The following is a 13,072-nucleotide window of genomic DNA, read 5'->3' as shown; positions in this document are numbered from 1 at the left end:
AGCATAAAAGTAACTGTCTACGTGTATGTCATTTAAGAAAAAAGCGCTGCGGTCTCTTTCTCTTAAATGTGTCCAAGGGCCGACAGCGAGCAATGGTAGATGCCACGGTGCTGATGTGTTCACGGCTGTTTTCCAAAGCATCTTTAAATATTGCTATAGTTCCCCGGTTCCCCCTCCCCCCCGCCCCACGTGAGTATGAGATACTGGAATGACACATGAAACGCCACCTCCCCCTGCAGGAGAAGTGAAAGCAACCCCCCTAACGCCCCTGAACGGCGTGCTCAGGCGACCTGTCAGACTAATGGATACATAGGCTAGTTCGGAAGCTAAAAGAACACCTGACGCTTGGGAAGGAATTCCAAGACTAGAGTGGATTACACTTGAACAAAATATTCTTTCACAAATAGGCTTGTGCTTAAATTCTCTACTGCTCTTGGAGGAGGGGGTAGGAGAGGGTGCCGCCTGCCCCTTGGCTTGGTGAGGGCACGGACAACCCGTTCTGCAATGAGTTCACCACAAACGGCCACATACACATGGATATTTTCTCAACAATCAAAATACAAAGTTAAACACAATTGAGCCATTGTTTTGGTTATGCATAATGTGTATGCCTCCAAAAACAGAAGAAAAATAGAAAAAAGTACCCTCACTAAAGTTTCCCCTGTAGGTCTCCCCCGGGTCCCTGGGAAGGGGCCGAGGGGGGCTCAGGGGAAATAACACTTAGAAAGCTGCCCAATGAGGTATTTATGCAAAAACAGTGGTTCTGGAGTTAAGAACACACTTTATAAGATAGTTATCTATTTCTCAAAGAGATCAGAAAAGTAAATCACACACATTGCATTTTATTATTTTCTAAAAGAGGCCTTTGCTCCTTTAGAAAAACGAAATGAGGGGAGACAGCCCACTGTGGGGGTCTTAATGGAAGAAGCCCCCTGCCAGAAACAGGCCCCAATGTTTTTACTCTGCCTTTCAGAGGGAAGTCCCAACTTTATCTCAGGGGTGGGGGTGGGGTCTCCTGGGCTTGATCAGGTGACAACACAAATCAGTGTCCCTCAGGTTCCAGAGCTGTGGATGGCTTTGGGGGCAGCAGACATCTGGTGAGGTGGAGGGAACAGGGCACTTCGTGTCCCCACCCACCCCCTGAACAAACGAGTTGGAAGAGTTCAGGTAACAACTGTGACTGGCTGTGCAGGTGCTGATTTCCGTCAGGGCCTCCCATCTGCAGCCCAGAGGGAGATGAGCCCCGGTGCGCGTCCACTGTCACGGGGATGGAGGTGCCGCCAGCGCCTGCTGCCAGCTCGTGGGCCTACACGTTCCGTTTCTAAAATAAGTCATCACCCCACTTCCATCCCTCTCCCTCACCATCGTATCCTGAGCCACAGTAGTGGGTGTTTTTGTTTGTTTTAACAATACAATTCCTTTCCGTGTGGGTGGAAAAATCACATCCTTCTAGAGATTTCTCTTTGCATCTCCCCCTTGCTGTCAGGCAAAGATCACAGGAGTTTCTGGGCTGCATGACACTGTCCTGTGGTCTAAATTCCGCTCTCACACTCTAGGTGGGCTGAGCTGCAGGTGGGTCCGTGCGCAGAGGCCGTAGAGATGGCCGACCCCTCCCCACCACGCTGGTGTCACAGAAGGCTGCGGGGCCGGTCCTTCCCACGCCCGCGTCACCTCCTCCTTCACGTGCTCCCTACCTCACACCCTCATCCAATAAGGCCCATTAGCGTGTTTCCCTTCTCCTGGCGAATTTGCATAATTATTCACTGCCTTTTTCCTGGGACTGAATGGTGGTGATGGTTTTCTCAAGTCAGCGTCCCCTAATTCTCTTGACCCCATCATACAGACTCACTGCCAAGTTTGCCCTCGAATTATTGCGTCGTGATAAACATGTCCAGACAGAGAGAAAGGACACACTTCTCCACAGAGAACCAGAGGGGTCGGGGCTGACGCGCAGACAAGGCAGGCCCTCCCGGAACACGAAGACATTTTTATATTGCAGAGTGAGTTCCCCAACAGTCAGTTTGTCCCTGAAGAAGGTTAAACCTTAAACACCTGCTTCAAAAAACCAAAACAAAACAATTGGGAAAAAAAAACAAAAACAAAAACAAAACTAAAGAAAACAAAAACGAAAAAGAAGAAAACCCAAAGAACCTCTAAGCCTAAGGGCTTAAAAATTAGAGGCATAGCCTTTTCTCTATTTTCTATATTTATATGAAAATAATTCATGCTTCATGCTAAATACATTATTTACCTTACAAGAACTTTATTTTTGAATAAAAAAAGTTTGTGTTTTTGTGATTTTTTTTCTTTTTTCTTTTAGAAGGAATCCATGCATTGTGGATCAGAAATTTCTGCTGGCTACACTGGCTGAATGTGGAAATCACGGATTTTTACAAAAATGAATCCTGACTGACATTATTTGCAAACTCCATTTTGAGGGCAGTATAGGAGTTGGCTTTTTTTGCCATGTTTTCCTTTTTTTTTGTCCATCAATGTGCCTTTCATCTTTTAAAAATATACCACAATACTAATGGCAGGTTCTGTAGCTCTTTGCTTGTTTGCTTTCTCTTAGATCAAACAGTTTTGACAGACAGAAAAAGATTAGGTACCATCATTTCCTTGCTCAACAGCTATTGTAATTTTTTGGACTTGATTTTCACTTGGGCAGTTAAGAAAACACAGCCTGTTTGCTGCACGTTTTCTCTCTCTCACGCATGTGTGCGTGTGTGCAGGGCCGACCTACAGGCTTATGGCTTGTGGAACATTCTCCTAATTTAACATAGAACAGAATTCGGTGATTAGGAATATCACTACATATTGACCTCCTTTCTTTTGCTCAGTCACTGACACCCAGTGGACGTAAATGGTCCAGTGTCCACCTCGTAGGATGTTAGGAGGCGTGACGATTAAGAAGCACAGAGGACAGGTGCCCCCTGCCCCCGAGTGCCGAGGGGCAATGCCCAGGGCTTTCGTGGCACAGTACACTGTGCAGTGCCACCAGCTCGGGTCTGCTCCTGGGTGGGCGGGGCCTTCCTTCTCCCCCGTGGCCTCCTGCACATTCACTCAGTGGAGCCCGACTGGGCGGACATCCTGACCATTTAAACCTAATGGCTGGGCCTGAGCCATGAAGACTTTGCACACCGGCCTTCTAGGTGCCAAATGTGGGTATTCTGCGGCATTTTCCTGACATCCCTGCGATTCAGCCTCGTGTTTCTGACACGCTGGAGGAAGCAATGGTCATTTTGGCTTTTTCGGTTTTATCTTCAGATAATGAAAAGCTTTTGTAAAACAGCTGAATGTCAATATGAGTTCTATGGCTTCAATCTCCTTTAAAAATAAAATTCTCAAGGGTACAAAACAAAGGAGGGGGTGAATTAAAAAAAAAGGAAAGAAAAGAAAGAAAAACAAACCAAAAAAAAAAGGAAAAAATAAAAGAAATTGCTGATATTGCCACAAATCATTAGAAATCTCCTGACATGCTGAAACCAAATGGCCTTAAGTTCAAAACAAATCAGTGACTTGTTTTTAATTTTTTGTGGTTTCCTTTTGCTCTTTCTGCCCCTTTGCTGTCCGATTGGTGATGTTATTCAAACAGGACCGAATCCCTGCCAAGTGCAGGAGCGACCCAGCCGCCTCCTTCATCTCCTCGTCATCGCTCTCGGGGGGCTTTTCCGTGCGTCTCTTTTTGAGGGGCAGCGTGTCGCTGGGGACCCTCCTGGCCTTGGCGAAGTGCTGGCGCTTCTTGTGCTGGGACGCGTAGCCGCTGTCCCCCAGGGCATCCTTGGCCTCCTTCGGGCTGCGTTTCCGGTCATCCTCCTCCGTGTCGCTGTGGCTCTCGTGGCTCTGGAAGCCCCCCTCGCTGCCCTCGCTGCCCTCCTGGCTCCCCTTGGCGGTGAACTCGTAGTGGTCGTCGGCCGAGGAGGTGGAGACCGAGTCGCTGGCGGGCGAGGCGCTCCGGGCGTTGGAGGACTTGGCGCTGCTGTAGTTGTGGTCCTCCTTGGGGTCCCCACTGACCACCGGGGAGCCGCACGACGGCTCGCTCTCAGTCCGCGTCCTGCAGCTGGCGAGGCCGTTCCTGCGGGGTGGGGACGGCGGGGAGGGATGGGAGACAGAGAGGACATGGATTAGACGCCGCGATGGGTCACCCACAGCCCCCCCTGTTCACGCATCAGGTCCCCTGATGTGCGATCCAGCAGCGTGACAACAGCGACCGGCAGGGCCACCTGCTTGGAAAACAGGTTCCTAAATCCCGACACCCCTGTCTTGTTGCCACAGTCATTTCCTTTCAATGTGTGCGGCTGAGACGTCAAAACAACACTCCTCCGAAGTGACTGTGGTGGACGCACAGCCTGTCAGATTAAACCATCAAAATCAAGCTGTGCCGGCTTCCATGTGCCCACCAACGCCAGGGAGGAGCCACCGCCAGGCCACGGTGGCCAGGCCCCTCAGAGGGAACGCCCGCTCTCCTGCTCCACAAAGAACCTGTCGTCAGAAGGTGGAATCCGGTGTTGAGGGTAAGGGGTCACCTGCCAGGCGGTGGTGGCAGCCCTTCACTCCTGCAACCCCCCTCACGCCTTCGTTGTGCAGATACTCACTGAACACCCCGCATACACGCACGGCCTCAGGGAGGGTCCTGGGGGAGGCACCTGAGGCGGGGTCAGACACAGACACTGTCACAGAGTCGCTGACGGTCCCAGAAACAGGTCCCGGGGACACCACAGAGTGGGGAGCACCGGCATGGTGCCGTGCAGAGTCTGCCCAAGGGACTGCGCTCGGCTCTGCAGACCAGGTGTGAGCAGCTTTGTCTTCCAGAGGCTGGAAGAAGGATCTGGAGATGTTCAGTGGCTTCTTTGGAGCCACATGGCTATGAAGTAGCGGAGCTGGGGTTGGAACCACAGTCTGACTCTCCGGGCTGCTTTCCCTGCCTCGGTCCCCTGCTCTCCATCCCCATCAGGGCCCGACAGCACCCATCACGTCTCCGATGATTTCTTTACGTCTAGTGACACACTGACCTCCTGTGTGAGTCCCTAGGAGCTAAGCGGGGGCGGCAGTTACACCCATGGCATGGGGTCACTGGGCTGAGAACATGAGTGAGTGCCTGCAGGCGTGTGGACCAGCACCTGCCCAGAGAGTGAGGACTGTGACCCGTCTCAGTCCTGGAGCGACTGAACGTTCCTTGGGGCAGCCACTGGTTCCGTCGGGATTCTGTGATTCTGATGGTGCCTGGCGGCCTGTAGGTGCTCAAGGGGGGTCGGCGAGCAGAGGGATGGATCCTCTCAGTAGGGGAGGGTTACATGTAGCTGGACGGGGCAGAGGAGGGCACAAGCAAGAGGTCTGTGCCAGACATGGCTTCAGAAGGGGCACGTGAGGGGGAAGGTCTGGGGCGGGGAAGGTCTGGGGCAGGGAGGAGACGCACTCCCGCACTGTGCCCACCTGTTTTTTGTAAGCTCATTCACCTGTTGGTGATACATTTCTAGGCGATCTGGGCGACACAGCACACTTTTCCTTCCTACGCAACCCTAAGTCTAAGTCCTCCGAGGACAGAAGTTCCCACTATCATCGTGTGATGACCTGGTCCACGTCTGTGCTCCCTGTTACGGTATTAGGTCCGTAAGTCAGGGTGCAGTCACTGAGGTGTCCCCAGCGGCCAGCACCGTGCCAGGCCCAGCAGGGACACACGGCAGAAAGAAGGCAGCAGCAGAGGGGACGAAGGCAGAGAGCACGGGAAGATGACTGGATCCCCACCAGCGTGCCCTATCGGGCACTTCCTAAGGATAGGGGCGGTGGGAAAGGCTGCGGGGTCAGGTCCACCAATGAGATACAGTCGTGAGCCCCTTTCCCCTTCTCTCCTGCCACCCCTGGGGGCCCCGAGGCTCAGCAAGACCCTGACTGCAGCAGTCCGGGTGGCAGGCGAAAGGGGAGGAGAGCCCCTGCTGTAACCGGTGCAGCAGGGGGTGAGGTCAAGGGGCCTCCCATCTTTTTGATGTTCTGCTAAATTTAAGCTGGTGGTGGTATGCACCAGCAAAATGCCTGAGAGGCGGATGAAAGTTCAACCTGCGCTAGATGCTTCCAGACCACCATGGGCAACCCCGCCAGTGGCGGTGCGAGCATCTACACAGTGACGTCTTCAAAGGCTCCAGACGGGCCCCAGACTGTCCTGTACTCTCTGATCCCAGGGCCACGCCACCTCCTCCCCAGTCCTTACAGAAAGCGCCTGGCTTGCAAGACCAGCAGACATTAGTTCGCACCCCAGCAGTGTCTATTGGTGACCTTCAGAGCATACCCCCGCCCCCCACCGTCCACAGTGCAGGGTGATTAAAATGCAAAGTCCCAAGCATGCAGGACAGTTCTCGTGGGTATGGGGGGGTTCCGACTTGGTCTCCTCTCTCGACAGATAGCTTGCTGCTACAACACGCTTACCCTGAACGGTGCTGCTTTCTCTCTGTTCTAGCTTAGGAGACATAGGGGAGGCAGCACACAATAAGAACAAAAAGGCCCCCCGAGAGAGCAATTCTTCAGGGGCTTGCCTGTAAACGCTGCCCCTGGGCTCTGGAGAATGGCTTCCAAGATGCCTATTTCCTGCAGACTTCCTGATTCTTGGCTCTGTCTTGGGTAATGTGATGCTGATTGGTGAAGGATTCCTCTGAGGTGTTACCAAATTTGAAACTTGGCTAATGTCATTAATCGTATAGGTGGCTATTAATAGTCGCGAAGGCAAGTGAAAATGAAAGTCTCATATAATGTCTCTCTTGATCTTTGTTGTTTCAGGTAAGTATTGTAAAATCTAAAAATTAATTCAGTAATGAGTATGCTGAATTAGCACAAAACAATTTCAGAGTGAACCCACCACACACGGACAAGTGCACTGGTCTATGTTAGGCTTTTAGAAAAGTTCATTCAGCCCTGACTAGTGTAGCTCAGTGGATTGAGCATGGGCCTGCAAACCAAAGGATCGCAGTTCGATTCCCAGTCAGGGCACATGCCTGGGTTGCAGGCCAGTTCCCAGGAGGGGGCGCAGGAGAGGCAACCATACACTGATACTTCTCTCCCTCGCTCCTTCCCGTCCCCTCTAAAGGTAAATAAATAAAATCTAAAAAAAAAAAAAAGATAGGTCCATTCAGTTCCGAATCCGTACTTTTCAGTAACATGGGCTGTGACAGACCCCACTACCTTGATACCCCCCTGAACACCTGTGCAGGGGGGAGAACCAGGAGAGCAAAGGAGTGAGGAGAAAAGAAAGGAATGTCACTGTCACAACCCACGCGTCCCACGCGTCAAGGCCATGCAACGCAGGTCTCTGATACCCCTAGACCCACACTGCACGCCAACAGCGATTCCACAACCCCCCACCTTGGATCAAACACACTCGGGGAGCCCCGTGATTGGCCCAAGGTGGCCCAGCTAGTTCTCCAAGATGATCCAGGCAGTAAATTCAAGCAGGAATTTGAAACATCTCCCTTAGAGAAGAAAGTTTATGGCGATGAAGACAGGAAACCAAGACACCCACTGACAACACATCTGGATGAAAACAGATACACAGATGTAACTTCAGGGAGTTCAAGTTAAAATATAAATGTATCTCTTTCTCACCTGATAAAAACGAACTTTCTCTGAGACTTTAGCATGGGCTCATAATCCATAAGTCACGCACAAACTCAGCAGGAAGTGACCAGCGCCTCCAGTTACTAATAAGGATGCGGCGCCGTGCACGTGGGTGTTAGCCGGCTGCACTGACTTGGCGTCAGAACCTCCCCCTGCAGGGGCAGTCACTACGGGGGCCATGCTTGGACAGAGAACCCAGCCACCCTGAACTTGTCTGAAGGTCAACTTCTAACCACCTCCGCCAATGGCCTTCATTAGAATGAACACAGACTGCATCTGAAATGCCTGCAGTTTTTCAGTTTAACTGAATTTATAAGTAACAATACTCAAAGTTATCATGCTAGTGTACATTAAATCCGCCTGACTTTGCTGAGCCGCAACGAAACCACATTTTAGTGATTTGGAATGAACGCCTGGTATTCATTCTCTCATCAAAGAGAGGTGAGAGACCACATTAGTCCAGGCCGAGGGTGAGCAATGCCTGCAACTAACAAGTTAAGGTACAGCCCCTGATTAGACACGGCTGACCTGTTGCTTTCTGTACCAGTTCTTTTTTAAAAATACGTATTTTATTTATTTATTTTTTGAGAGAGAGGGGAAGGGAAGGAGAAAGAGTGGGAGAGAAACATCAATGTGTGGTTGCCTCTCAGGTGTCCCCTCCTGGGGACCCGGCCTGCAACCCAGGCATGTGCCCTGACTGGGAATCAAACCGGCGACCCTTTGCTTCCTAGGCCCGCGCTCAATCCACTGAGCTACACCAGCCAGGGCTGTACCGGTTCTTTACTTGTTGCATCATGGTCCAGTCGGCACGTGACGACGCCTCCACCTTCTACCTGGGCACTAGGGTCCTCTCTGGCACCGGTGGCTTTAGACCTGAAGGCTATCACTGAGGGCCAAGTTGTCCTTCCTAGGACTTACCAGAGAATGCTGACCTCGGGCCACACGTGCCAAGAAGCAGGTGGGATTAAGGGGACTGTCCCTGCAGCCCTGGAGCTGGAGCAGCGGTCCTGTCTACAACTGCCCACCGCAGGAGAGGAGGGGGAGACAAGAGACTGAGGCTTCCACCTGCAGCCAGGTGGAGGGAAGACGTTTGGAAGGCATCCTCCTGCCTGCCATAAGAAAGATCCCGGAAAGGGTACAGCTGCATAGGTCCTTGCTGGTCACTGCACTAAGGGGAGTCTCAGAGACACACACAGGCCCACATGTACCAAAAGAGCTTCACACTCACGAGTGACAAAGAATAAAGGGACCTACTTTGAAATGTGAGCCACACACAACCAAAAAAGCCAGGGTTTCCCTGGAGCGAATGCTTACCCTCGTGGTGGGATAAGAGCCCAACTTCACTGAGTGACAGGGACTAGCAGGAAGGTTGATTTGGGCAACTCCATTACCGTGGCCCCTCAAAGTGGGAGGTGAATGGTCCCCAGGTTCCCAACAGAAGTTTTATGAAGCAAACCCTCTCTTGAAAAAAGGACCTTGATTTTAGGTCACTAGGATTCCCACAGATTAATTTGAAGCAGATATTCAAAAAGAAGCCCCTCATCTGAAATCAGCAAGCATTCTGGCAAACAGGCCACCGGGAATGGATGCCAGTGAAAACATCGCGTAACGAGCTAGGGCGCCAGAATGGGGACCCCTGGATGGGGTCCCAGGGAAACGCAACTGCCCTTCACAGGCAGCCGGCACGGATCAAGTCGGTCACAGCCTCGGCTCCAGATGAGGCTGGAGACCAGAAAAGCCCCCCGAGAATTCTTAACTACAAGCCTGGGGAGTCCTGTGGCTATGGAGCCCGAATTCAGTTGTGTGGACAAAAGACCACAAGCTAAGTTTGAAGTGCCCCACAGTGCCCACCAGGAGAAAATAGCCGGCAGATCCTAACTTTAAAGCCAGGCCCTAAAGAATTCCCACAGATGAGATGTTAAGAAACACAGGTTCATCATCCAAAACTCATTACAGATTAAAGAAATAAGCCACCATCAGCGAGAGGCAACAGGGGGAAAAAAAACCCCTACAGATTTTAAACTGTGAAGTCTACAAATACTGAAACAGCTGAACACAGATGTAGAGTAGATGTAATGAAATAAAAGAAAGAATTAAAACATATTATGCAGAACAGATTATTAAAACTAAGCTGACGGATTTTGGGAAAAATTTGGAAATAGAATTTCCAAAGATGAAGACTATAATCTCTGAAATCGAAGAACTCGAGTTGGAAGAAAAAATTAGTGAACTGGAAGACAGACCTGGAGATATTATATAAAATGCAGCGGAGAGAGACAAAAGGATAAAAATGTGAAAGACAGACTGGGCAATATGGAATACAGTAAGACAGAACTCTACCTGGAGTTCTAGACTGAAAACGAAAAACCGAGAAGACTCAGAAAGCCAACAAACCCCATGGAGAAGAAATAAAAAGAAACCCATGTCTACACACGTTGTAGTCAAACTGTACAGCATTAAAAAAAGGGCAAATACTGAAAAGCCACAGAAACAAAATACACCATACCCAACAGCGAGTACGAATTAAGATAAAGCAGTGAAGCAAATAAAAGTGGAACAATATCCTCAAAGTGTGAGAGGGGAAAAAATAACGGCCACCCTACGATGTATAGCCAGTAACACTACCCCTAAGAATAGAGCAAAATAAATACATTTTCAGACAAAAAGTCAGGGTTTTAACTGATTGCAGATACTAGAGGAAAAGTTTAAGAATATACCTCAGGAAAAAGGAAAATGATCCAAAAAGGAGGTTTGAGATACAAGAAGTAATGGTAATCAAAGAAAATGTAATCAAGTATTGACTGAACAAAACAATTATAATGTCCCAGTGATGAAGGAAGGAAGGAACAAAGGAAGGAAAGGGAAGGATGGGGAGGAAAGAAAAGAAAGAAACAGGAGCTGAAATAGGACCAAAGTGCCTGGCCAATGCAGCAGGCCTGTCATCTGCGAGGTAGAGATCAGAAGCTCACAAATTCCAAGGGCCTGTCTTTAACCAAACTTCAAACATTTTAAAATACTCATGTTAGAAGACCCAGGATCCACACTCGAAGAAGAGAAACAAAATGCACAACTTCTCAACCATTAGAAAGGAAAAGAAAACAAACAAACAAACAAAAAAACCAAAGGACTGAGGAGCTGGGAGAATCTTGACCAATTTCAAATAATGCCAGAAAGAAACAGAATCTGGAAAAAGAGGGACAAACAGAAACGCAGAACAAGATGGCAGAAATAAATTTTAAAAAGTCATTAAAGATGGGCTAAAAATCTTTGTTAGAAGGTAAAGATCATACACATAAAAACCCCATATGCTTTTTACAAGAGATAAACCTAAAACATACAGACAAAGGTCAAAAGTAAAAGAATGGAAAACACTATCATTCCCCGCTGGTGTAGCTGTATTGAAACCACAGACGATAGGTTTTTAGGGCAAAAATCATTACTACTATAAAGAGAGTCATTAAACATTCATAAAGGTTCGATTTACCAGGAAGATAAAACAGCTCTAAACACGAATTTCTCCCATTAGGTAGCTTGGAAATACAAACACCCCAAACAGAAAGAGTTACAAGGAGAAACAGCCAAATCCATACTGTGATGGGAGATGTGAATACACCATCCTTCCTATCCAATTGACTAGTGCCTGTCCCCCTCCCCCAATCTTAGCATGTAGAAGATTTGATCTCATAAATGTGTGTGGAGCATGTGCTAATAATGGAGAAGGCATAATATTTTGAAGTACGCAGAATACTTATAAAAATTGACATATACCAGACCACGAAGCCCACCCATCTCCAAAATTTCCAAAGCAGCAGTATCTTCCAGATCAATTTCTCACCACAGTGCACTGAAGTTAGGGATCAATGTTGAAGAGGCAACTAAAAACCAAATCAAGAAACATTCACCTCCTCATAGGTTTGAGAATTTAAAATGACACTTCTAAAAATACCAATGGGTCAAAAACATAAAAAAGAAAATTAGAAGATACTTTGATCTGCTAACAATAATAAAAATGAAAGGTATCAAAACTTAACAGGATATAACTAAGCAGTAGTGATTTGAAATAAATGATAACTTCAAACTTTTACAGAAAAAAAAAAGGTTTAAAATAAAAGCATTCAATCCAGACAAAAAAACAACAAATCCAAAGAAGGAAATTATAAAGAAAATAGCAGAAATGAAGTAGAGAAAAGATACAAAATATAGGTAATTAATAAAACCCAAAAGTTGACTCTTTGAGAAAAACAAACAAAACTATGGCAAGATTAAACAAAAAGAGAGATGATAAAATGAAATAAATACAAAAAGGATGCAATTACAGAAGATATTTAAATAAATGACTGGTAGCACTATGCACAACTTTATGGGACTATACTTGAAAGCTTAGGTGAAACAGAAATCCTATAGCTACCAGAAGGAATTCAAAAAGAAATTAAAAAAATAAGCCATATTGTAATCATTAAAAAATTAAACCAATAGTTAACAATCATCCCACAAAGAAAACATTAGCCCCAGGCCATACTACGGGCAAGTTTGATCAGACATAGATTACTACTGTCTTACATAAAGTCCTTCAGAGAATCTAAGAGCAAATACTCAACTCATTTTATGAGACTAATGTAACTTTGACACTAAAACTAGGCAAAGAGAGCACGGAAGAAACACTGGTCATAAACAAAATGCATAATTCATACATAAAATATTACTGTACCAACTCCAGCAGTAAATTTAAAAAAATATAATGTGTTATAAGCAGGTATTTAGAAGTGCAGGTTTATTCAAAACTGTAAAACTTATAATGTAAGTCACCACAGCAAAACAATGAAAGAAAACTTACAGTTATCGTAAGAGAAGTGAACTTTTAAAATATGAAATTAATATTTAATTCATAATAAAATATTATAGCACACTAGGAATAGAATTTGTTATGATAAAGTATATTTCCTTAAAAGCTGTTAATAAACATTCATTAATTGTGAATCAATAACATAGCCCCTTTTAAAATAAGAAACAATATAAAGATGTCTATAATTGTTACTTTACTCTGAGATCCTAAACTATGCAATAGGGTAGGAAAAATAAAAGATAAGAATTAGGAAGAAAACTCCCCACCATTCTTTACAGAAGATATTGTTAGAATTACCTAGGCAGTATATTTTGCAAGGATTCTGAAAAAAATGTCAAAATATTATTAAGTAACTCCAGGTGGATTATAGACTTCAATGTGAAAGGAAAAACTTGGAAGTTTTTTTTTAGAAAAACACTATAGAAGACTGGATGATCTTAGAGTAGGGATTTTTTTGACACCAGATTTCATAAAAAATGGTTATTAAGCATGAAAATTAAGAGTTCATCAAAAGATATTATTAGAGTGAAATATCCACAAACTTAGAAAAGTTATTTGCAACATATACAGTCAGAATATTCAGAATATACAATGAACTAAGAAGATTAGGAAAAAGAGAAATAACCC

General features: G+C 46.7%; 1 protein-coding gene across 5 annotated transcripts in view; it reads right to left on the bottom strand.

Moving 5' to 3' along the window:
• Positions 1–386: 386 nt before the first annotated feature.
• Positions 387–13,072, bottom strand: part of FOXN3 (forkhead box N3) — a 349,090-nt gene continuing 336,404 nt past the window's right edge. For all 5 annotated transcript variants that reach the window (XM_037031360.1, XM_037031361.1, XM_037031359.1 and 2 more), the window contains one exon: positions 387–4,075. In XM_037031360.1, the coding sequence (XP_036887255.1) occupies positions 3,526–4,075 (550 nt within the window). In that variant the 3' untranslated portion in view covers positions 387–3,525. The remainder of the gene's footprint in view (positions 4,076–13,072) is intronic.

Source organism: Sturnira hondurensis, unplaced genomic scaffold (assembly GCF_014824575.4).
Source record: "Sturnira hondurensis isolate 20B ecotype Veracruz unplaced genomic scaffold, ASM1482457v3 Scaffold0021143, whole genome shotgun sequence".
In the NCBI taxonomy this organism is placed as follows: Eukaryota; Metazoa; Chordata; class Mammalia; order Chiroptera; family Phyllostomidae; genus Sturnira; species Sturnira hondurensis.
The sequence above is the reverse complement of the archived record's forward strand: the minus strand, read 5'-3'. Positions and strand labels throughout refer to the sequence as shown.